This window comes from Schistocerca piceifrons, chromosome 11 (assembly GCF_021461385.2).
Source record: "Schistocerca piceifrons isolate TAMUIC-IGC-003096 chromosome 11, iqSchPice1.1, whole genome shotgun sequence".
Classification (NCBI taxonomy): Eukaryota; Metazoa; Arthropoda; class Insecta; order Orthoptera; family Acrididae; genus Schistocerca; species Schistocerca piceifrons.
Window position 1 is genome coordinate 50,965,295 of NC_060148.1, and position 25,567 is coordinate 50,990,861.

The following is a 25,567-nucleotide window of genomic DNA, read 5'->3' on the forward strand; positions in this document are numbered from 1 at the left end:
TCAGCTTGATCTTAGGATGTCTATGAGCGACTGGTGGTTGTTCCGCTCGGCTAGGTCCAGCGGCGTGTCCCCACCATAATTCCTGTCTTCCCTGTTGGCCCCTGCCTCTAACAGTGCAGCCGCCGCCTCTGCACGGCCACGCCGTGCTGCATCGTGCAGTGGCGTGCTCCCACTTTGATCCATGGCGTTGTGGTCGGCAGAAGAAGCTGCCAGCAGCCGCACCACAGCTGCATGACCTTTCCATGCAGCCAGATGGAGAGGCGTGTTCTACCAGCGGTCCCTGGCGTTAACGGCTGCTCCTACCTCCAGCAGACGGGCCGCCACCTCCCCGTGCCCCATGACTGCTGCCCAGTGCAATGCTGTCAGCTTGTTCTCGTCCTTCGCCTCCACGTCCGCCCCCATTGCCAGTAACGTTCGCACTTTGCTCACTGACCCCTCCTTAGCTGCCGCAATCAGCATCTCGCCCTTCATGTCTCCAGATAGATTTCTGCAACAAAAGGACAATACTAACAAATTTCTTCAAAGACGCATGTCTGAGGACGAAACACTATCGCAGAAGCAGAACTGTGATGAGTTCCAAGAACTCATGTCCCCAAGAAGGTTACCACAATACACTGATCTCCAAAATTAAAGCAACAAACTGCGATTTCCCTGTCCTGTGTCTAATTCACGATGTGATCATGCATACTATCTACAGATGTCAGCACCATCGTGTTCTACACGGAAGACAGCATTCCAGTCTACAGACAACCAAGCTCACAATGAAGTCAGTGCACCTATGAAATGGGGTAGTGTTTTCTGGGTAGTCAGTCCCACATCCACAATCTCTGTAGGCACAGTCACAGACGGTGGAGTATGGTACAGAGAAGACGCATGCCAGGCTCTCTGCAGTGGAGGGCCATAGGATGAATGGAAGGAGCACAATCACAAACTGAAGTGGCCTGGTGGCTCAATGTGGATCTTACTGTTGTTTCTCAGATGTGGCGATAGTTTGTAGACACAGAAACTGTATCTCGAAGACGAGGGCAGGATCCAACACACGTGTTGGTTCCTGCCCTCGTCTCCGAGATACAGTTTCTGGCTAAAGGGCATCACGGTACTGCCTTACTACTGCATGGCAACTGGCATCACACCTCGCAGCATGCACTGGATGTGTTGTATCGAAGCCAACGTTATACAGAAGGCCTCAGCAGAGTAGCCTATATAGTCAGAGACCTGTTGTATATGAACCCCTGACACATCTCCACAGAGAGTAATACGTAAAGTCATCAACACGCCAACTGGATGGCCGAACCATGGGCCAATGTTATTTTCACAGGTGAGTCCCAGTATGGACTGGAGAGTGATTATCGACAGATTTGCATATGGAGGGAACGTGGAACAGGATTTTGGAGCCCAAACATTAACAAGCCTGTTATCCAGAAGGATCTTTAATGGTGTGGGCAGCGATTACGTTGACAACTTGAACACCTCTTCATGACACTGTATGGGTGAATTGGCAAGGGTTAAGTCCTGTCAGGTATCGTAACGAGATCTGGGGAACTCATATGCCATTGTTGCGAGGTGCTGTGGCCTCATAGGGATATGCCTCATACAGATCGGGTGATTGACGTTTTCTTGGAAATAGAAGATATTGCACACATGGGAGATCCCAATTTGAATCCCATTGAGCATGTTGCATATACACTAGGGAGACGGGTTGCATCACATAAGCATCCACAAACAATTCCATAAATGTTGTGAGTTGCTCTGCAGGAAGAATGATGTTATTGCCTCCACATGAGAGTGATGACTTCATTCGCAGCTTGCCCTGTTGTTGTCAGGGTAGTATCAGCCACAGGCGGTCACAAACTATGCTGAGCACATTAAACCAGTAGTCGAATTGAGTGTGCAGTTCCGTTAAGTTGGAAAAAAAACGAAGAACATTTTCGTCTACCATAGTGGTCAGTGCTAATAGACAAGCAACACTGCGTGAAATAAATGCAGAAATCGATATAGAATGTACGACTAACGTATATGTGAGGACAGTGCGGCTAAATTTGGGATTAATGGGCTGTGGTAACAGATGTCCAATGCTAGTACCTTTACTAACAGTATGGTAACACCTGCAGCTCCTTTCCTGGTCTCGTGACCAAAATGGTAGGATCTGAGACGGCTGGAAAAGCTTGGTCTGGTCAGATAAGTCTCGAATTCCATTGGTGAAAACTGATGGTGGTGTTCGAGTGTGACGTAGACCCCACAAAGCTGTGGACCCTAGTTGACAACAAGGCACTGTGGTGTTGGCTCCATAATGGACTCCATTTTCTCAAACAACGATATAATGAGCCACAACTGTCCGCAACTGATTTGAGGAACATTGTGGACAACTGGTGTAAATGATTTGGCCATCTGGATCGCGCAACATGAATCCCATAGAAGATTTATGGGACATAATCGACAGGTCAGTTCCTGTACAAAATCCTCCACCAGCAACACATTCGCAGTAGTGGGTGGCTCCAGGGACAGCACAGCAAAATATTTTTACAAGGGACTTCAACGACTTCTCGGGTCCCCGCCACGTCGAGTTGTCGTACTAGGCTGGGCACAAGAAGGTCTGACACGATATTAGGAGGTATCCCACAACTCTTGCCACATCAGTGAATGTAGCTGTATTCCTGTCTTTCTCTGAACATTTCTATATTTTCTTCTTTCGTCGATCAGTTGCAGTATTTCTTCTGTTACTAAAGGTTTCTTCGAAGTTAGCTTCCCTTTATCTGTGTTGTCTGTCCACCGTCGGTGATTTTACATTCTAGAGATGTACACTCGTCTTCAACTGAACAGCCTACTGTGTTGTTCCTTACCGCCATATCCACATCATTGGTAAGCTTCAAATACATCTCATCATTTCTCAGTACTGCATGATGATACATCCTTCTACACTGATTCTTCTGGACGATTCTCTTGAACTTCACTCTACTCTTCATAATTATTAGATCTGTATTTACATCTGAGTACACCTTACAGTCCAATATCTGATTTCGAAATCTCTGACCATGATGTAATCCAGCAGGACTCTTTCAGTGTCTCTGGGTCTCTTCCAAGTATATTTTTTCGTCACACGATTCCTGAACAGAGTATTCGTAAATACCATCTCACATTGGTTGCACAACTCAATTAGACTTTCATCTCTGTCATCCCAATGCCAATCCCATATAGCTGATGACCCTTTCTGCTTCTCCTTCCCATGCAACCGCATTTTAATTTCATACTTTCTTTTCTCCTTTTTACTTGTGTCATTGGCATGTGTACCTGAACTGTCGCTGTCTGCATTCGTTTGATGTCGAATCTGGTGAGAGAAACTCTGTCGTTGAGAAGTTCACAGTAGTCCGCTCTCTCCCCTATTTTCCTATTCATAACGAACCCTGCTCCCAACATACCATTTCCTGCTGCTGATGATATACCTCAATGTGTCTTAAGATAAATGCTTAGCCTTTTCCTAGTTCACATCAGTGACCCCCAATGTATCTAGACTGGGCTTTTGCACTTCCGTTTTTAGACTCTAGCTTTCCAATTACAATCAAACTTCTGAATTCAAAGCTCCAAGTCATAGAATCTTATCCCACAATAACTTATTCCGTCTCTATTTCATAGTCACTTCCCCCTTGGCAGTCAATTTGCAGAGATCCAAAAGGGTAACTTGTCTGGAATCTTTCCACAATGCAGATGGCATCATAACCGTTTTCCTGTTACTGTTATATTTCCTGTGGATGCAAGTTACGTGGTTTTAATTTATTAGATTCCATTGCCTTCTGCATCCTCATGTCATTGATCACTTTTGATTCTCCAGCTTTCTAGGGGCAGTTTACTACCTGAAGGGCAGTAGAGTTCCTTGAAGCTCTATCCTTTCCTCCTCCCTCTTAGACCCTTCTATTATTGGTTGTCAGGAAGCTGATAACCTCGGCGATGAGCACCTGTAGCCCCAAACACACACACACACACACACACACACACACACACACACACACACACACACATTCTTTGGCCTTTGTCAGAAAGATGGCGACTTCTTATACTGGATGACTTCTGCTGCCACTGCTCTTAGTTTTTTTCAGAGGTTAAGCAGCGTCTGTGTTCGAATGTTTTCATTACTAATCAATGGCGCACTCCTAAACCATTGGTATATAACAGAAACACTGTCGCAGCATTTATTTGACTATCTTGCAAAAATGTGAAGTAAGTTTTTGAAGAGCTTTTTGAGATTCTTGGTGACAATGTTAAAAAACGTCTTTTCCCTTTGCAGTGGTATATACATTGACGGAAAAATATTGCAGCACGAAGAAGTAGTGTGACAGAAACGAAAGTTGGTACGTGTGTTTCTACATCTGAATGATGATGACTCTGTGGCAGTCGCGTCGCTTAAGAGTGGCGCTAGTAGTACCATTATGAGGAAGCAAATCAAGCTTGTTGTAATTACACGCTGTAACGAGCGTGAGCGTTAGTTACCTTTGAGATTAGATGCAGGAAGCTGATGTTAGTCAAAATTTCCTTCGACACGACAAAGACGCCGTTATGAACATCTCACAGAGATTAAACGAAATCTGTAATAGGGGCTATGAGAAGCTGGATGTTCCAACCGTGATGCATAAATATTTGACAGGCATGTAGCCACTATGCAGGCCTGCTGGCTGCGGTGATTCCAAGAATATTCCGTTGCAAGAAGACTGGGTTCCAGACAGCCACGTGACACTACTGAGATGGAAGACCATCGTGTTCACCGTATGGCTCTGGCGCACTGTAATACATCTCCAGCAGCAGTTTGAGCAGCAGTTGGCACCAAGTAACATAATCAAGTATTACAAATCGGTTACTTCACGGACAGCTCCGAGCCAGATGCTCTGTAGCGTGTGTTCCACTGATCCCACACCGCACCGTTTGGCACTTCAGTGGTGGCAAACTGAAGGGAATGGTCGAACTCTGTTGTATTTTCTGATGAAAGCTGGTTCAGCCTCGCTGCCGGTAATGACCATGTTTTGATTTAGAAGGAGGCCAGTTGGGGGCCTACAACCAACCTGTCTGTGTGTTAACACATTGGACCTAAACCTGGAGTCATGGTCTGGGGTGCGATTTTATATGACAGCAGGAACACTCTCGTTGTTATCCCACACACCTTTAGTGTAAATATCTGTTTCAATCTGCTGATTCGATCCATTCTGGTGCCATTAATGAACAGCATTCCAGGGGGAGTTTTCCAACAGGATAACGCTAGCTCACTTACCGCTGTTGTAGCCCAACATGCTCTATAGAGTGTTGACATGTCTCTTGGCATGCTCAATCATCAGGTCCGTTCCCAGGCGAGCAGATATGGGACATCATCATACAGTAACTCCAGCATCATTCACAAACAGCATTACAGTCCCTGTACTGACCAACCAAGTGCATCTGACATCGAACTCCATTCCACAAACTCTCGTCCGATACTTGTGCAACACAATTCATGCATGTCTGCATGTTTTAATTCGACCTTCTCACAGTGTATGACCATTTCACGTTTCCAGTGGCTCATCTCACACCTACATTGACCTGCGATCTTGCAATGATAATCAGTTAAATATGTTACCCTGGCAAATGTATCCTTGATGTTTCACTACTCTGTATTGACAAGTTTTTGGTTTTGTGATTCTTTTCTATCAGTGTATTTATGATTGTAAACTATTTTTGTTTAAAGTAGTTGTCGCTTTTAGTCTTCGAAAGACTGTATTTTTTTATGTAGGACCTTTTATTAGTCACCACAACTGTCTGATGCCCAAGAAAAAAGGAAGCCTTCACTGTCTTCGCCCTGTACATTGTTATTCACATCAGTACCATGTTACGCTCGATCTGTTCCCCAGCCTGGTTTTCTTAACTCTCTGTCAACAAACTTTTCACTCCATTATCAAGTATTTTGTTAATATGTTTCATTTCCTGCTCTTTATGTTTTATTTCCGCCTGCTGTTGTTTCCCTCTCGATTTTTAGCCAGCTTTCTCAACTTTTTATGTCAGTCTTTTTATGCTGAAACATTCTTCCCTTCCATGTCTTGTTTCTAAGTCAACCACAATAATTTATTTTCTACTTTGTTGTCTGCTGCTTTTCTACTGAGCTTGTACTAATTTCGTGTCCAGTATGTGCAACGTAATTTAAAGGCTATCCCTGAAATTGCATTCAGCGTTATTAATTATGCTGCATAATGAGTTTCTGGATTATCCACAAAGTATTCTTCCCTGTGCTCTCTATCTTTAGTCTTTCCTGCTACACTTCCTTATCGTCGGTTGTCTTCTTATGTTGAATGGCTGATGCTATTTGTGTACGAGAAATTAGGTAAATACCCGTCAGGCTATCTTATTTACATAATTTCACCATACCTTCTCTGTATCGTTCAACATTATCAGACCCATGGATGAACTTTTGTTGACTGCTTGTGCTGCGAAAGGCGTTCAGATTGGGATAAGTATTCTTATAAGTATTTGCTCAATTTGGCACAGACATTAAATCTAATGATATTGTACATCTGTGGCTGACCATAAAAGGTAATTAAAGCACGAAATCCTTGAATAACTGGGAGAGATATGTTTTCTTAAGTCACCTGAAACATTACTTATCCCATTTTCAACGTTAAAATACTGGGTAACCTTCCTTATTTCCCCTTGAATAGGTACAGACTCCTCTATTGTCCAATAACTTGTTGGATTCTACTCTGATTAATTGTAAAAGCATAATGAATACTCTGAATTGCCACGTTTTGGGCTGTAGAATTCAGCTAGCCACTGAAATGCATTTTGAAACAATATCAGTTCAGTATCAGACTATCATTGTTTCACGAAGCGACAGTCAAATTTCTGTGACTACCACTATAGATCAATAATTTCAAAGAAGAAAAGTGACGTGATGACGAATTTACGCTGAAGCTGGTCTGCAGTGAATAAAAAGAAAACTTTTGCAATGTCAGCTGTAAAACTCCCTGAGCCACAGAGGGTTTTACAGCTGGCGAGATATGGCTGCTGTGTCCATCTCCACTCAACGATCCCCACGCCTTACAATTGATCTGATTTTTATTGATCCAACATGCCTGCGTTAATCAGCAAGATATCGACAGTTTAGTAGAGGCTGATGTTGTCACGAATGATTTCCAAAAACTGCCACTAGAGGTTCTCACGTACATCTCTCGTAGTAGGGTAAGACATGGATCTCAACTGATTCTCCTCCCCCAGTGGTGGGGTTCCCACAGACCCTTGAGAGAATATCTCATTATAGTGTTGGGAGAGTAATCGCGGAAATGCAAGTGACGGTGGGAGTTTCAGAGATTCCTGGTTATTTGGTGAGGCAGCCCAATACTGAATAATACTGAACGTGGTTGCAAGTCAGAAGAAACAAACAAGATCCAGTCTCTGCAGAATTAATTCATAATATAGCAAATCATCGCCGAAAACACAAATTGCCTCTAACTCACCAACACAGTCGCTATCTTTGGGGAAGTATCTTACACAAGTAACTGCATTAAGTGGCTCAGTTGTGTTAGGAACTGAAAATACGTCACGATGCAGACCTGTAGATCCTTGCCTCGTCAAACAGCATAATTTATAAAAGAAATAACTTAATACCAGAACTATAACATCTGCTTCGTCAAAACATAAAGTAGCAACATTCGATTTCTTCACTTTAACACTGGGCTAACTGCCCAACGCGTAACGCTGTTATTGTGACAGAACTCACCGCAGGTGATAGACGGCAGCGTCGTCAGGCTGTGGAGTGGCCTGGGGAGTGGTGGGGGGCACAGCTGTGGCTGGGCTCCGGCCGTCGTCGCTGTGGCCACTGTGCGGCTGCGAGGGGGGGCCGGTCCTGCTCTCTCCAGCGCCTGGCGTGCTGCGCAGAAGGAACACTGCTTCGAGAAGGGTTTTCACATCGAAGCCAGTGGTCAGATTACCACAGACAGTACTGCTGAGGTACTGTCCCCACACAGATAATGGAACACACACTACCAAAGACAGTAGTGGGACAACTAAGGCGTTCAGCTAACCACTTCACACATTGCATCTCCTAATTTTCTCATACTTATAGGCTAGCATACTACACAGTATTTGGTGCAAAATAAAGCACAAATGAAAGGCTCATACTAAGCTCAACAAGTATGCTTATGACAACTATTAGTCAACATAGTTTCAATACATAACAATATAAATCACAAAGATATTTGAATGACAGTATCCCTCCAATGCACTTAATGTAGTGCTGTCGTTATGGGATGGTGTTCCTAGCTCGTGTGTTATGGGGGGTAGGATGTCAAGCCGGCCGACTTGAAACAGGAGAGACACCAGAGGACATTTTAGTTTCCACAGTCTATACTTTTACAAATAAAATCATAAAACTTCGTCAGAATGTTCAGGAAGGATTCAGTATTCACACTCATAGCAGTGGAACTGCAAAAACATAAAGAAAAAATTTTTTTTACATGTGAAATTTCATAATTTTTCCTCTTCCTATCGGCTGCAGCTGTCGCTATAGGTACACCTTTCTTCATAAGTAAGAGAGATCTTTCGATGAATCTTGCACGGCATACAAACCATGCTTACAGGTACATGAAACTCTAGAATTTATTTAATTTATGAAAAAATGAATGTGCTGTAGCATTTTTAACTTCATCTTTAGAGAAAACTCAAGTTTTATAGTTATATTACCTCAATTTTTAGCACAGTTTTTAATCGACTTGCAAAATTATAGAGATTTGCATTAAGGAGTTCGTGTTTAATGAGCATACCAAGTTTGAAAGTAATAGGATACTTATTATGAATGTTACATGCACCTAAGTTAAGAAATGTCTGTTTTGCGGAAAATGGCCATTAAAGTTTCTGCTTGTGTGTATCATTCCTTTAGAACTGTCCAGCACTATAAGCAAGTTCTTTTCCATTTTCTTAGTCGGTTTTCTTTCTTTTCACATTCCTGATTTTATCACCTCCAAAAATAATTTATCTCCTTTCACTACACACTCTCTATCGCATACAAAGCTTTGATGCAGTTCACTCCGGTCTTTATTCCCATTTTCTCTAAAACATATTTCTTGCTTTGCACACAATCATTAAAACATGAAACCGCGTCATAAACACAAATAGCAACTGCATTTTGTCCAACACAAATGGTTTTAGGCAATATTTCCCATACACATTGGTTAAAACTTTCATTTGGTTTTTGGGTGCCACCATGAACACATTTCTTCAATAAGTTTTCATTTGCAAGGTCCCTGATATAGGTTTGGTGGCTTCCATTAAAGTCCTGAGCCATTGGTGTCACATTTGTTGCAGCACCCTTTGCTCTGTATTTGTTGCCCTGGTGACTTTGTGTAGGATTCAAGCTGTGCAAAGGGGTTTGGCTTGTAATCACTAAAATGTATATTTTTTATACATCGTACTATTCAGGAAGATATGCGGTACAAAATACGCATATCTTTAAAAAATCAATTTTCTAAAATTTTTGACATTCTCCCCTTAGCAGTCACGAATCCGACTGTTGGGGGAAGAATCTGGAGAGACGTGTGCTAAAAATCTTTTTCGGTTGTTTCGTCCCTGTTGTGTGTAAGAATGATACGAAAATAAACCTAGAACACGAAGAAATGGGATACAAATTACAAAGGGGAAATTATACCGGTGATATGATGTTGTGCAGTGTTGTTAGTTCGAGGGATGTCGGTTCCTAAGATTATCGGTGCATTCATATCGCAAATTAATTTGTACTTCTACTTGTACTCTAAACATCACCATACACTTATTTTTTCTCCAAAATGTAAGTAATATATACAGATTGAGTTATCCCACCATCTTTTACACATTACAAACATAGAAATTCTTCTACAGAATAGGAGTTGTCAAGGAGAGACTTTTTCAGTTTATTTTCACATTTCACCTTGCCATCTGTTAGACGTTTTATATCACTGGGTAAGCTGCCAAAAATTTTTTTGCAGCTTTGTACACCTCCTTCTGTGCTAAAGACAACCTTAATGTTGATTAATAAATGTCATTTTTCTGCTAGTATTGTAATTATGTACCTCATCGTAGCTTTTGAACTGTAGTGGATTATTTACAAAAAAATTCATAAGGGAGTAAATATACTGCGAAGCAATGGTCAGAATACCCTACTCCTCAAACAGATGTCTACAAGGTGATCACGGGTAAGCACCACATATTGTTCTCGCAGCACGTTTCTGGGCAGTAACCTCAGATCATTATTCGATATGACATTACTGAATGTAAATAAGCAAAATATGTAAACTTACTGATTTCTATCTCTTCAAAATTTGCTATGACTAAGTTAAAACGTGGCTAAACTAAATTGTTTTAGGGGTTCCGAAATTTGTGTTTTTTCCAATTTAAATTCTCATCAATATGGGCACCACAGAATTTTTAATTTCCCACTATATGAATTATTTCATCACAACATGTTACACTTATCACTGGTGCAGTACCCCTGGAGGTATAGAACTGAATAATATGTGGCTTTGTGAAATTCACGGTGGGACCATTCGCAGAAAACCAGTCAATGATACTTTTGAGAACTTTGTTCACCGTTTTCCCAATTTCTGCACGTATACTGGGAGTGATTACCATATTGGTGTTACCTGAAAAAAGAACTAGTTCTGCTTGTTGTACATTAGACTGTAGATCATTTATATATGTGAGAAACGCTAGTGGACGTAAGATTGAACCTAGGGGAAACCCATACGTGATTTCTCCCCTGCCAGAATTATGTCCCTGGATTCTGTTTGTTGAATTACTAATAAGTACAAATTTTCGCATTCTTTTGGTCAGATATGACATGATCCATTGGTTGGCTATACCATCAATCCCAAAAAACTTCAATTTATCAAGGAGTATACTATGATTTGCACAATCAAATGCTTTGGATAGGTCACAGAAAATACCTACCAGTACTATTTTGTTATGTAATGCTTGTAATATCTGGTGTGTGAACATGTAAACAGCATTCTCAGTAAAGCAACCGTTCTGAAACCCAAATTTTGATTTTCTGAGGACATTATTGTTGCCAAGATGTAATACTCTTTTAGAATACATCTCATTCTCAAACATTTTGGAAAATGATATCAGCAGTGATATAGGTCGGTAGTTACTGATGTCTCTCTTATCTGTGAAATAAAAAGTGTCGACATTCCAATTCGAAACTGAACGCTATTCATTCTGTGAATCCCAAGAAGAGCGAAGACACGGATTGAAACAAGTGTGCTGTTACGAGTCACTGTTCCATAACTAATAATTCGCTGCCTGACAGATAAATTGAAGCATACAGGGAACACAGTCAGAGGTCGCTGTGGCTTTTCCGTGACGCGCCGGGAATTCTGCATCAAGAGGATCGAAGATAACAAGAAGAATTCGCTTCAGCAGAGGAGGTTCGATCCGAACCAGTTTTGTCATACAAATATTCATGCACAATAGCGGTAACAAGAAAAGGATGTATGTAAATTTACGAATGCTGAATGCTGAATACATGTATTGAATATTGAAGGTCTGTTTCTATTAGAGCCAGTTAAAGTTCACATAGGATATGTGTACCTTCCATTTTTTTTCAATCATTCTTTCAAAATTTACTTTTTAATTATTTAAACAGCAAATATTTATTCAGATTTCCAATATATATCACATTTCTAGTCCCCCTGCCACTATTCAATGGCAACCGTGACACGACGGCGCCGAGAGGAATGTGAACAGACCTTTCAATTCTTGAAGAAAAAAATTTTTTTAGGTAAATGATCCATTTCAGCTGAAAAAACAAAATTCATGACAAATACAAAAAAATGCATCAAAATACATAGAAACACAAATAGGTAAAATAGAACGAGTAAATAAATTTAAATACCTTGGAGAAACTATACAACAGATTGGACTAGAATAATCTGGAATAGATGTAAGAATTAACAAAATGGAAAGAGCATATGGTTTGACCAAAAATATTTACAACAAGAAATGTATATCTAGAAAAATAAAACTAAAACACTACACCACAGTGGTACAACCAGAATGTTTATATGGATCTGAATGCCTAACGATGAACTACAAGATGGACAAACTAGAGGTACTGGAAAGAAGGATTATTAGAAAAATAATGGGTACAATGAAAACCGCAGATGGTTGGAAAATAAGAAGTAATGAGGAGATCTACAAAAATATAGAGAAAATATCTGCAGTAATGGCCTAACGAAGATTAACCTTTTTTGGACATCTCCACCGAAAGAATGGAAATAGACCAACAAAACAAATACTGCTATATTTCTGGAAGAAGAAATCGACAATAGCATGGATTACAGAAGTAAGAAAAAATCTTGAAAGAAACAACATAAAAGAATCAGAAATAGCAGAAAGAAACCATTTTAAAAACAAAATACTAAATTTGGAAGGCTTTCAAAGGAGAAGAAATAAAAAATCGTGAACAGCATGGACAGAAGAAAAGAAGAGACTTCATGGGGATGAAATGAGGGAATCCTGGAAAAATAGGATACAACAACAATGGAAGAAGAGGAACTGAAGTTGTTAACGTGATCCTAGTAAGTCAATACGATTGTAAAAAAAAAACAAAAAAATCGATTTTATCGTTACAAAGAACTAATGAGGCCTTTGTTGGATTTTTACACGTCCGTGAGGTTGAAACTATTAACAACTTGAAGGAGCAAATTAAAATGAAATTCTGCCTACGAACGAGATGTGCTGGGAATGCGAATTTCAGCGGTTAAAGTAGGAAGTTGCTACGCTGTATGCTTATATGGCCCTGCTTGGCGCCGTCTCTCTCACAGTAGATCCTTGTTCCTTCCAATTAATATCCTTTACGGAAAGTGGATTTCTATAGAAAAGACGAAGATATGTGTAAAGTCAACATTTAATTGAAGGATACGATTCAAACAAAATTTCATGTTTAAAATTATTTTCCTTTCATAATTTTAATAGAAACTGTTCAGAGTGGAGTCAAAGGAAATGGCCATTGTTGAAAATTCATTACAAAATGCAATATGCCAAGATGGCGGAAATTCGAGCTTGTCAACATTTGAAGGTCACGCACCAACTCGTGAACTGGCCAATGACTACCAAAACGACGAGGTTGGCGTCCCATTATTAAAAAATTGTGATACTGGTAATATAACTAGTCATGAGGCCGCTCATATGACGCTCTATGAGCCAATTTCTGAGGTCTCACCGGGAAACATTTTCTAAAGTAGAGAATCTGACGTGCGCAATAGCGAAAATTTCTTTGATTATCTGCTCACGACGTCGCGGACGCAAGCACAGGAAACAGTTCACAAAAGCAATGCAAATACCAGTGAAACACACACTCTGACACAGCTAATGCAGCTAATAACACAACAGTTTGCACAGCAAAACCAGGCGTTTAACGATTCCAAGAATAGTATTAGTCAACAGTTGAGAGAGGTGGGCAAAAATGTACGCACTGAATTATCTGACGAATTATCCGGTAAGTTCACAGAGCACGGTAAACAACTAAAACAAGAAATAATTACCGACATGTCCCGCAATATAAATATGTTAACGGAAAAGGTAAGATCCGCAAATTGTAATCGGGAACAACTTGCAGGTGAGTTGCAAAACCTCAGTAAAGCATTTAGTCAAGTTCAGGACACGCAATCCCATGTGGATGCGTCGGTAAAAAATGTCACGAACGTAGTCAACGAGCTGCAAGACGTATGCAAAAACCTAACTACAGAAATACAAAACTTGAGTCTAAGAGTAGATCATTTTAGAGTCAGAATTTGCCAAAAACAGAGAGGTATGCTATGTGTAGATGTAAAGGAAGTAACTGAAAAAGCTGAAGCCGGGATGCTGGAGAAGGGCAGCACCCTTGCTGGAAAGGTAGTGTCAGAATGCAAAATCTATGTAGGTACTGTAAAATTTGTACATTTGTGGTAAGATCTTATGGGACCCAACTGCTTAGGTCATCGCTCCGTAAGCTTATACACTTAACTAACTTACTTACGCTACGGACAGCACACTCGCCGATGCCCGAGGGAAGATTCGAACCACTGACGGGGGGAGCCGCGCGGACCGTGACAAGACGCTTTAGACCGCACGGCTACCCCGCGTGGCCCTTATGTAAATCCTGCAGGGCTCTTTAGAGCTCTAAAAGAGACGTAAAGCCAACTTCTTGCTAAAACAGACTAGGGTTATAGGAAGCAGAGGAAAGGTTGCGAGGCAGTGTTGCTAAAACTACGGACATTCCAAAACAGCATATGACAGAAAACAAAGCTATGCTCTTAGATGCCTTCACTGGTTACCAACAATTCAGGATTAGCCCTTAGAAGGGAAATAGCGAAGGTTGCACAATGCAACTTGCAACTTGCCGGCAGTTGCACCTGTCGAGCAGGCGCAGTTGCCATGGATACGCCACAAGCGACCATAAACACGACTGTCACTGACAGCGCGGCCTGTTTGTCAACATTACTTGCAGATGAATGATTACTTACGCATCGACATTCCCGATATTTGCTTCTGAATGGAAAAGAACAGACCCTGTGGTCTTTATCAGAGCATTTCGACATGTTTTACCTCGTACCTGGACCGAAGCCCAGAAAATTAGATTTCTTCTTGGATACACACAGGGTGACGTTCTACTGTAAGCTACGGACATATCGGAACGTTGCCAATATTATGAACGGAATGAGACGGCATTTCTGAGTAAGTATTCGTCTGAGGCCGTACAAGAGAGGCTCAACGTGAAGTATTTAACCCAGCTCCGTTCAATAGCAAGTATGGAAGCTTACAAGGATATTTTGAAAAATATTTGAATAAAACTAGGTCTGGACGATCCAGCTAAATTTTCAAAAAAATTTAAAGAGCCGTCTTCCTGCCCACGTTAGGGAAAAACTCATTAACATCCCGTAAATCGACACCGAATACTTTCTATCTCTACTGGACTCAATAGATTTGATAAACGAAGAGATACCAGTACAACCTAAGCCTGTTAATAACCCGATAGCGTCACAGAGATTTACGGATAATGGTAACGATAATCACAACGGCAATGGAGAAAGTCGTAAATGTAAAGGCGCATATAAGAGAAATGGGCAAAACTTTAGCAAAAACAACTACAACAGGCGCGTAGCGTAAGGCCAGCCTGTACAGTATGTACAGACACAAGGCACCGGCAACAGTCAGCCGATCGTTGGCAAACGCAAAACAATAGCAGACAACCAAATAACCCACAGACAGCGGAATGCCGCCAGAAATGTAACGCAAATATGCTGAATAACGCTCAGAGGCAAAGAGAATTTCAGTCGAAAGCCTCACAGGATACCAAGTGGTGTAATCAAACACCAACACTCCACACAGTGGAAGCTACACCTAACTCAGAGGCCGATGCCATCGCGACGCCAGAAAACTTGAACCGGTCACGGTAGGCCCCGACCGAGCGAGGTGGCGCAGTGGTTCGACACTGGACTCGCATTCGGGAGGACGACGGTTCAATCCCGCGTCCGGCCATCCTGATTTAGGTTTTCCGTGATTTCCCTAAATCACTCCAGGCAAATGCCGGGATGGTTCCTCTGAAAGGGCACGGCTGACTTCCTTCCCCATCCTTCCCTAATCCGGTGAGACCGATGACCACACTGTCTGGTCTCCTTCCCCAAACAACCAACCAACAACGGTAGGCCCCCGTTCCGTGACCTTGGAGGAGAGTGGGGCACATGTTTGATCGACACTTGCTTCATAAGGTTACTTTGAATAAAGAGGTTTAGGGTAGCATGTACAGCTCAAAGAACAGATCGTGCTTGCCCTAGCTGCCAGCAGCACATGTCACTGTGTCTGTCTCTGATCTGAGCAGCCCATCATTGTGTCTGTCACTAGAACGGAACCTGCTGCGGCCACAGCTAATGTTCATCTTTCTTCAACCACTTGATAGGCTAACGTAAATAACAGCTTGCTGTACACATGCAATTTAATACAAATGACGACTGCAAATAAGACCAAAATAATTCACAAAGCTATGAACGTCTTGGCTATTGCAGGATTTTTGGAGGCTAACTTACGTGCTGACATACTGAGTTTAGTACGGTGATTTGATGAAACTCTTACGAGAATTTTACGAAAGCAACGTGAGCCACCAGAAAATGCTATTGCTAGTTTCAGTGTCTGTGTTTAAGAGCCTACTATGCAATGTCCTTCAGACATGCATGCATGTCTGAAAAAACAGATGCTGCTGTGATCTACAGCTGTGTAAAGTACAGGAAACTTATTCACAATGGCGAATACGTCACTCCAACTGCACAGTTTACTGTTGACGTATGAAACTTGATACCAGACCTGGACAGGAATCAGAATTTCCCACTGTACATGAGTGGTCGCCGTAACCACTTTGTCTATGCGAGCGTGCTTCAGTGCCCGACCCAAAACTCGACACATCACCGTGAGTTTCCATGTCTTGCTGTAGAACAGTCACTGCAACACTCACACAGGAAGAAACACACTTATTGTTGTTGCGGCCTTTGCCTGGGCATGTAAATACTACTCACAGTGCCTGTGTTTAAAAACCTTCTATAGCATGTCCTTCAGACAAGGATTCATGTCTGAAGCAACAGACGAAATGTGTTCAAGTTGAGAATACGATCACATTCCAGCTCTGTAATTTATTCGTGACGTATGAATATTTGTGCCAGACTGGGATCCCAACATGGATATCCCACTTCATGCGAGCAGTCGCCTTAACGACCTCTGCTATTCGAGCATACTTCCAGGTTCCGGGTTCGAGTCTCAGTCTGGAAGAAGTTTTACTATGACTGAAAAGAATGGCGGATATTGGAAGTGCTATTCATGTGCTGCTCTCATACAGTGGATTGGAACTGCGGGGCTCGTATTGTTAGCTATACAAAAGATTGTATTAGTAACTAGGAAGTGTATTATTAGTGAAAAATTACACTTTTCGAAATACACTCCTGGAAATGGAAAAAAGAACACGTTGACACCGGTGTGTCAGACCCACCATACTTGCTCCGGACACTGCGAGAGGGCTGTACAAGCAATGATCACACGCACGGCACAGCGGACACACCAGGAACCGCGGTGTTGGCCGTCGAATGGCGCTAGCTGCGCAGCATTTGTGCACCGCCGCCGTCAGTGCCAGCCAGTTTGACGTGGCATACGGAGCTCCATCGCAGTCTTTAACACTGGTAGCATGCCGCGACAGCGTTGACGTGAACCGTATGTGCAGTTGACGGACTTTGAGCGAGGGCGCATAGTGGGCATGCGGGAGGCCGGGTGGACGTACCGCCGAAATGCTCAACACGTGGGGCGTGAGGTCTCCACAGTACATCGATGTTGTCGCCAGTGGTCGGCGGAAGGTGCACGTGCCCGTCGACCTGGGACCGGACCGCAGCGACGCACGGATGCACGCCAAGACCGTAGGATCCTACGCAGTGCCGTAGGGGACCGCACCGCCACTTCCCAGCAAATTAGAGACACTGCTGCTTCCTAGACCGGCAAGGGAACTTGCTGTTCCAACAGGACAATGCACGTCCACATGTATCCCGTGCCACCCAACGTGCTCTAGAAGGTGTAAGTCAACTACCCTGGCCAGCAAGATCTCCGGATCTGTCCCCCATTGAGCATGTTTGGGACTGGATGAATCGTCGTCTCACGCGGTCTGCACGTCCAGCACGAACGCTGGTCCAACTGAGGCGCCAGGTGGAAATGGCATGGCAAGCCGTTCCACAGGACTACATCCAGCATCTCTACGACCGTCTCCATGGGAGAATAGCAGCCTGCATTGCTGCGAAAGGTGGATATACACTGTACTAGTGCCGACATTGTGCATGCTCTGTTGCCTGTGTCTATGTGCCTGTGGTTCTGTCAGTGTGATCATGTGATGTATCTGACCCCAGGAATGTGTCAATAAAGTATCCCTTTCCTGGGACAATGAATTCACGGTGTTCTTATTTCAATTTCCAGGAGTGTAGATCAACGCCTATTGACATTAACAAATTAGAAGTAGAACAAATCAGATGTCACTGGTGTTTGTTGAGGATTATGGTGCGAGTCGTTTTCGAGATACAATATTCTGAAAAGTTTCGACACTGACATTTATTTGTGATATTCAACCTGCTTCGTTGCTAGGTACAATGTTGTTAAGTTTGCTTACTGAGTGCTTGTGTGTACCTTGAGTGCATTTCGACTTGCTGTTCAGGTAGTGTCTGAGAATCCAAGCAGTAGGTCGCGAGTGAATAACGGGATTTACCAATGCAGATAATGCCGGCATCTGTATGACGTATGGAGAGTGTAGGAAGAATGCATTTCTCTCTCGTACAGTGTATGTGGAGAGATATCCCAATAAACATCAGCCACCTCAGCAATTAGGGCCAATGGCCTTGCCGCAGTGGTAAAACCGGTTCTGGTCAGATCACCGAAGATAAATGCTATCGGGCTGGGCTAGCACTTGGATGGGTGACCATGCAGTCTGCCTAAAGCTGTTGGCAAGCGGGGTGCACTCAACCCTTGTGAGACAAACTGAGGAGCTACTTGATTGATAAGTAGCGACTCCGGTCTCGGAAACTGACATACGGCCGGGGAGAGTGGTGTGCTGACCACATACCTCTCCATATCCGCATTCAGTAACGCCTGTGGGATGAGGATGACACGGCGGCCGGTCGGTACCGTTGGGCTTTCGTGGCCTGTTCGAAAGGAATTTAATTTGCATCTTAGCAATTATTTATCAACCTCCAAGTTCATTAACTGAAAGAGGTAATGTAACACATAGACAACGTAACAGAAAGAAAAAAGTGACGACAGAAGAGGGGCAATTTAATGTGCTTCCTGATGTTCCAGATTAGCTGCCGTGTAATCGCATGAGGACGTGGCATGGGTCAGGCAATTGTCGTACGTATTGTTCCTCGACATATGTTCCATTACCATCACATCTCTCTCTCCATCAAGAACTGCATGGAAATTATTATGACAAACGTGTTACCTTCTATACATGGGCCTTAAGACAGAATACTCCAGGTGTATCATGTATCTTGTTCAGTGATGAAGCCACAGTTAATAAACATGGCCAAGTAAATCATCGACACATACCCTGTGGTCTGTTGACAATCGCTGTCGGCTTCGTCAGATGGAGTGTCAGCATCCATGGAACGTAAACATACAGTGGGATAGTGAACTGCCAGTTCACAGGTCCGTTTTTCATATACGCCAATCTGAATGCGAACAAGTATCACAGCTGCCATCATCCATGGATGCTCTGCTCTTCCTCTGCAGACTAGGAGGAACCTGTGGTACCAACATGATGACTGTTCAACCAATAGCGCACGAAGTACTGCAGTATATCTTCACGAATTCTTTCCAAATTGCCGGATTGGATGCTGAGGACCTGTACCTTGGCTGTCCCACTCCCAAGATTTTACGCCTGTAGACATTTTTCTGTGTGGAAAGCAGAAAGTCTCTGTCTACGGGGACATACAGACTACAGTCGATGATATGCAGCGACGTATTACTGCAGCCTTCTTGGACATCTCCGCTGAAATGCTAGCATGTATGGAAAGGTCGTTGAAACCAGACCGGAAGTGTGTTTTGCCGTTGCTGGTGCTGCTTTTGAACCCAACCTGTGATGGTCAACTGCCTCGTTGCTGGCCAGAATCCACATAACTATTGTATGCACTTCTGCTTTTCTTTATTGTGTGCTACCACAGACACTCTGATCTGTAGATTGAGAAGGAAGAATGAGTAAATGAAATTAAAAAAGACATTTTATCCTACGTTCAGAGCCAAATAAGTCACTGGGAGAACTTGAAAGCAACACAGCATGCGGTGTAGATGACGTTCCGGCGGAAATCTTAAAGAGTTTAAAAGAAACAGGCAAAAATGAGTTGACCTCTCTCTGCAACTACATCTACGACAAATGTGAATGGGCAGAAGACTTTCTCGTAAGTATAATAGTCCCAATCCCAAAGACTAATTATCCTAAAAAGTGTAAAGACCACGGGACAATCAGCCTCATACCGAAGGTAGCAAAAGTAGTTCTTCGGATTCTAAAAAGGAGGCTATATGGAACACTGCAAGAAACACTTGGTGAAGAACACTATGGTTTCGTAAGGGGAAAGGTGAACACGAGATGCCATTGGGGTTCTAAGAACCATCAGCAAAAGATACATAGAAAAGAGCATAGAAGTGTATGCTGTCTTCATAAACCTTGAAAAGACATTTGATAGAGAGCAGTTCGATAAGCTGTTAGGTCTTTAGAAAAAGAAGGGAATAAAGTGGAATGTGAGAAGACTGATGGCAAATCTGTACCTGGATAAGAAAGCTTGGGTACGAATAGGTAATGAGATAGTCAAAATCGCTCGCATTCTGAAGAAACACCGGGTCGGAACTGTGTTTTGTCCTCCAAATAAAACTCGTGCACTGGTGGGGAGTGCCAAAGATGACCTCGGTTTGAGGAAGGCCGGCGTGTACCAGATTCCGTGCCAATGTGGCAAGTCGTATATTGGTCAGACGATGCGTACCGTCGAGGATCGATGCCGTGAACACCAGAGGCACACTCGTCTGATGTATCCGAGCAAGTCGGCGGTCGCTGAACATTGTTTGTCGGAAAATCACGCCATGGAATATGACCGCACGAGGATTCTGGTACAGACGTCGAGATATTGGGACAGCGTTGTTAGAGAGGCCATCGAAATTCGCACCAATGACGACCTCATAAACCGTGACTGTGGCTATAATCTTAGCAAGGCTTGGGAACCAGCGATCGGGTTAATCAAGAGTAAATCGAGCAAACGTATAGTTGTGACGACCACGGCGGACAGAGCCATCACTCCGACGTCATCTCAGACGCCGTCGCAATCTGTTCCACCGCGCGACCGTGGCGCGGGGCGCGGACGGCGGAGGGAGCGCGCCGCGGGCGGAGGGTATTTAAATCGGCCGCCGCCGCGACCGAACCCAGTTCCCTCTGAGCAGCCATAGCGTACGGATCTCCGTGCCGGCACGTTCACAGGAGCTCAGTCCGTCAGTTCACCTGATGATGGCGACATGTATGATCGCCGAAATATTGTGCCCGTTGGACACTGTAGACCGGCAGCACACCCGTGGATATTTTGACTATCAAATACGCCGGGAGAAACTCAAGAATCACAGGTAATGAGATGTCTGGAGACAACAGGATTGGGAGAGTTGTTAGACAGGGCTGTTGTCTCTTGCCGATCTTATTTAACATCTGTCAGAAGGAAGCACTGGAAAGCCGACAAGAGGCGTCAGGATAGGTCGACAAAATATTGAATGTATAAGATTTGCAGATGACATGGCGATCCTCACAAAAAATCAAGAGAAGCTGACTCAAGTGCTAAATGACTTGAATGAAGTCTTTGTAGTATATGATATGACAATTAATAAAAAGAAAACCAAAAGCATTGCCATAAGCCTAAAGAAAAGAAAAGTAAAAATTAACTTGGAGTCAGAAATCATAGAACAGGTAAGAGCATTCAAGTATTTGAGAACTTGGATTAAAGAAGATATGGACTGACAACAAGATATCAAAGTGAGAATGGCTCGGGCGGAACACGCATTTCAAAAGCAGAGAAGACTCTTAACTAGTTGTTTAAACAAGGAATTAAGGAAGCGACTGGTTAAGTGCTTAATATGGAGCATGGCCTTGTATGGAGCAGAAACGTGGACTTTGATAAAGCAGAATGAGAAGAGAATTAAAGCTTGTGAAATGTGGATATGGCGTGGAACGAAGATCAGCTGGACTGATAAAGTTAGGAATTACTCAGATGTACTGAGGAGAGTTGGAGAAGAACGGAGGATGCTTCTAGCGATGGAGGACAGGAAACTAAACTGGATAGGCCACAATCTAAAAAGAGATTGCCTTCTAGTAGAGACAACTGAACGTTTCCTTCTGGGAAAGACAAGGAAGGGCAGAAGAAGGTTTCAGATGCCGAATGATGTCTGCGGGCCACAAGGTGGGTACCAAAGAATGAAGAGAAACGCAGCAGACAGAGAAGCATGGAGGGCTAGGCAGTTAAAACCCGCTGCAAGGCAGACAACCCAAAGATGATGATGATGATGATGATGATGACCACAGCTATAAGTTTTGGCGTGGGGACTTTTCAAAATACGATATGTCGTAATTGAGTCACATAGAATCCTACACCAAACAGCATCGACATTCTAATTTACCTTACTTTTTGTTGATTAGTATCACTGGCATTGTTCCTTTTAAGGAATTGAATGTTTTCACCAAGAAAACCCATTCTATGTATTATTACAATCTATTGATATATTTTGTTGATTAGTATCACTGGCATTGTTCCATTTAAGGAATTGAATGTTTTCACCAAGAAAACCCATTCTATGTATTATTACAATCTATTGATAAGTGAATAACACGAGTCCCTCACTATTAATCAATTTTGTGAAACTGCACATCAATTGTGCTTTCTATTTTTACATCATTTGCAAGTTTCCAGTGAGTCACCCTATATTGTGTACTTGGCGTGTCATTGTATTAGCAGTTGCAAATGCATTTCTTGTATTTCATACAGCTGTCGGTCATAGCAGTGTGTGTTCCCACAGATATGCATGCATGTATGGAGGATATTCCATAACAAATAAAGACACTGGAAAATTTTTACATGTCTAGGAAAGACCATGACAATAATAAGTAAGTTTCTTTCTGAGTGAGAATCAAAGCATTTGTGCAAATGCAGGATGTGGACACATGGTGAAGTTTGGAGGTCTGGAAGCGTGCTTGGATAGCTGAAGTGGTTGAGGCAAGCTGTCCCATAAAGTGGCAAGCCTAAGCTCGAGCTCCACTGCAACACAAATTCTAATATGTCGTCAGAGAACTGTACAGCTGGAGTCTCATCCTACTTGCAGCTGTAAATACATTACTTACATGATGTGATCAAAAGTATCCAGACACCCTCCAAAACCATGAGTTTTTCATATCAGGTGCACTATGCTGCCAAGTACTCTATATAAGCGACCTCAGTTGTCATTAGACATCGTGAGATAGTAGAATGGGGTGCTATGCGGAACTCACGGACTTCGAATATGGTCATACGTCTGTACCAGAGATTTCCACAAGCCTAAACATAACTAGGTCCACTATTTCCGATGCGATAGTGAAGTGGAAACGTGAAGGGACATATAAAGCACAAAACGTTCAGGCCAACCTCGTCTCTTGACAGACAGAGACTGCCGACAGTTGAAGAGGATGGTAATGTGTAATAGGCAGACATCTATCCAGACCATCACACAGGAATTCCAAACTGCATCAGGATCCATTGCAAGTACTATGACAGTTATGTGGGAGGTTTGAAAACTTGTATTTCATGGTCGAGCAACTACTCATAAGCCACACATCACGCTGGTTAATGCCGAACCACGCCTCGCTTAGTGTAAGGAGCATAAACGTTGGACTATTGAACGGTGGAAAAAACGTTGTGTGGTCTGACGAATCACGGCACACAATGTGGCGACCCGATGGCAGGGTATGGCTGGTGAACGTCATCTGCCAGTGTGTGTTGCGCCAACAGTAGAATTCGGAGGCGGTGGTGTTATGGTGTCGTCGTGTTTTTCGTGGAGGGTTCTTGCACCCCTTGTTCTTTTGTGTGGCAATATCACACCACACTCCCATATTCATGTTTTAAGAACCTTTGCCACTGTTGAAGGGCAATTCAGGGATGGCGATTGTATCTTTCAACACGATCGAGCACCTGCTCACAATACACGAGCTGTGTCAGACTGGTTAGACGAGAATAACGTCTTTGTAATCGACTGGCTTGCACAGGGTCCTGACCTGAATGCTATAGAACACCTTTGGGATGTTTTGGAACGCCGTGAACTCCGTGAAAAATGGGCCCAAAGAAACCTTCCAGCAGCTGTTATGAAGGCTGAGGATGGGCCAACACCATATTGAATTCCTGCATTACCGATAGAGGGCGCCACGAACTTGTTTGTCATTTTCAGCCAGGTGTATAGATACTTTTCATCACATAGCGTATACAAGAAACTGGATATTGTAAGTAGGCTGTTTAGGTTTTTATATTGGTAACGCCACGTAGCGCTCTGTATGAAAATCACTGGCTGTGCTGTGTGCAGTCTGTGGCTAGTTTGCATTGTTGTCTGCCATTGTACTGTTGGGCAGTTGGCTGTTAACAGCGCGTAGCGTTGCGCAGTTGGAGGTGAGCCGCCAGCAGTGGTGGATGTGGGGAGAGAGATGGCGGAGTTTTGAAATTTGTAATACTGGATATAATGAACTGCTATATACATTATGACTTTTGAACACTATTGAGGTAAATACATTGTTTGTTCTCTATCAAGATCTTTCATTTGCTAACTATGCGTATCAGTAGTTAGTGCCTTCAGTAGTTTGAATCTTTTATTTAGCTGGCAGTAGTGGCGCTCGCTGTATTGCAGTAGTTCGAGTAACGAATATTTTTGTGAGGTAAGTGATTTGTGAAAGGTATAGGTTAATGTTAGTCAGGGCCATTCTTTTGTAGGGATTTTTGAAAGTCAGATTGCGTTGCGCTAAAAAAATATTGTGTGTCAGTTTAAGCACAGTCATGTATAATTTTTCTAAGGGGACGTTTCAATATCAATAGTAGTGTATTTTACGATGCAGGCACATCTAATTACACTTAGTGGTGGACATTTTAGGCTTGTCAGTACGCACACGTAGAGCTGTGTAACATAGATGAGCAGCTTGTCTCATGCTTACCTGGTGTCTGTCGGTGTCTCTGCAATCAGGTGAACCAACTCCATAAAAGTTTGTGGGTCGTTGACTACAGCCTCATCCCAGCCCTGCGTCGCCATCACACTGAGCAAGTGGGCCTTTATGAAGGCGACGGCAGCCTGCTTCAGCATGTTAGCGGAGTGCCTAATCGCGAGAACACCTGTGGCTGATGCAGTCTCGACAGACAGCTGCGCGGCCACCTGTTGCTCGCACTGCACCTTCAGTACTGACAAGCCGTATTGATCAGCGGCGACCAGCAGCTGCGGCGCCATGCTGGGCAGCTGTGGGGGCTGGAGGGTGTAGAGGTGTGCCAGCACCTGGCGCAGCACAGGGCCCTCTATGTCGGAGAGTGCGAGCTGGCTGCTGCTGGCCTCTAAGGTGAGACGACGGAGCATGCCCGCAAACACAGCGCTCCTGGCGGCCAAGATAGCCCTGTGTACCACTAGCTGTGTATTGTCCCCGGCCAGCAGAGTCACCACAGCGCCGTCTCTGGCGTCCAGCAGGGCACCCAGATCCACGGCCGTGGCCTCCTCAGCCTCATGAACTCGTCCCACTGTTAGGGCTTCTGGAACACGGTGTCACTGAGCAGTCCTTTGCCCTCATTCAGTACCCTCTACACTTGTATGAGCCACAATCAAATCTGTATAAACCTCCAGTTGGGATCTGTTTCCAATCACACGCCATTTGCAACAATATGATATACTTTCTGTGTCAGACTGATGCCACAAGCGAATAGATGCAAATCATTAAAAAAACTGTTTCGGTAGGTATGTAACAGAAAATGTTTATTTAAAAAATCATTACACCCACATTTATTAATGTAGAAATCTA

At 43.3% G+C, this 25,567-nt stretch overlaps 1 protein-coding gene across 1 annotated transcript; it reads right to left on the reverse strand.

Annotated features, from left to right (window-relative positions):
• On the reverse strand, positions 1 to 25,282 carry LOC124719667 (poly [ADP-ribose] polymerase tankyrase-like). Its single transcript, XM_047244879.1, has 3 exons — positions 24,722 to 25,282; positions 315 to 487; positions 1 to 206 (listed from the first exon to the last, which is right to left on the reverse strand). The coding sequence occupies exons 1-3, from the start codon at positions 25,129 to 25,131 to the stop codon at positions 1 to 3; spliced, it is 789 nt and encodes a 262-aa protein (XP_047100835.1). The 5' UTR covers positions 25,132 to 25,282.
• Between the last annotated feature and the right edge of the window lie 285 nt (positions 25,283 to 25,567).

Coding starts and splice junctions, on each gene's coding strand:
- LOC124719667 (XM_047244879.1), bottom strand. CDS start 25,131: ATGCTCCGTCGTCTCACCTTAGAGGCCAGCAGCAGCCAGCTCGCACTC. Junction 488..24,721: donor GAGACACCGACAGACACCAG/GTAAGCATGAGA, acceptor CTTTTGTTGCAG/AAATCTATCTGGAGACATGA. Junction 207..314: donor GCACGGGGAGGTGGCGGCCC/GTCTGCTGGAGG, acceptor GGCTGCTGGCAG/CTTCTTCTGCCGACCACAAC.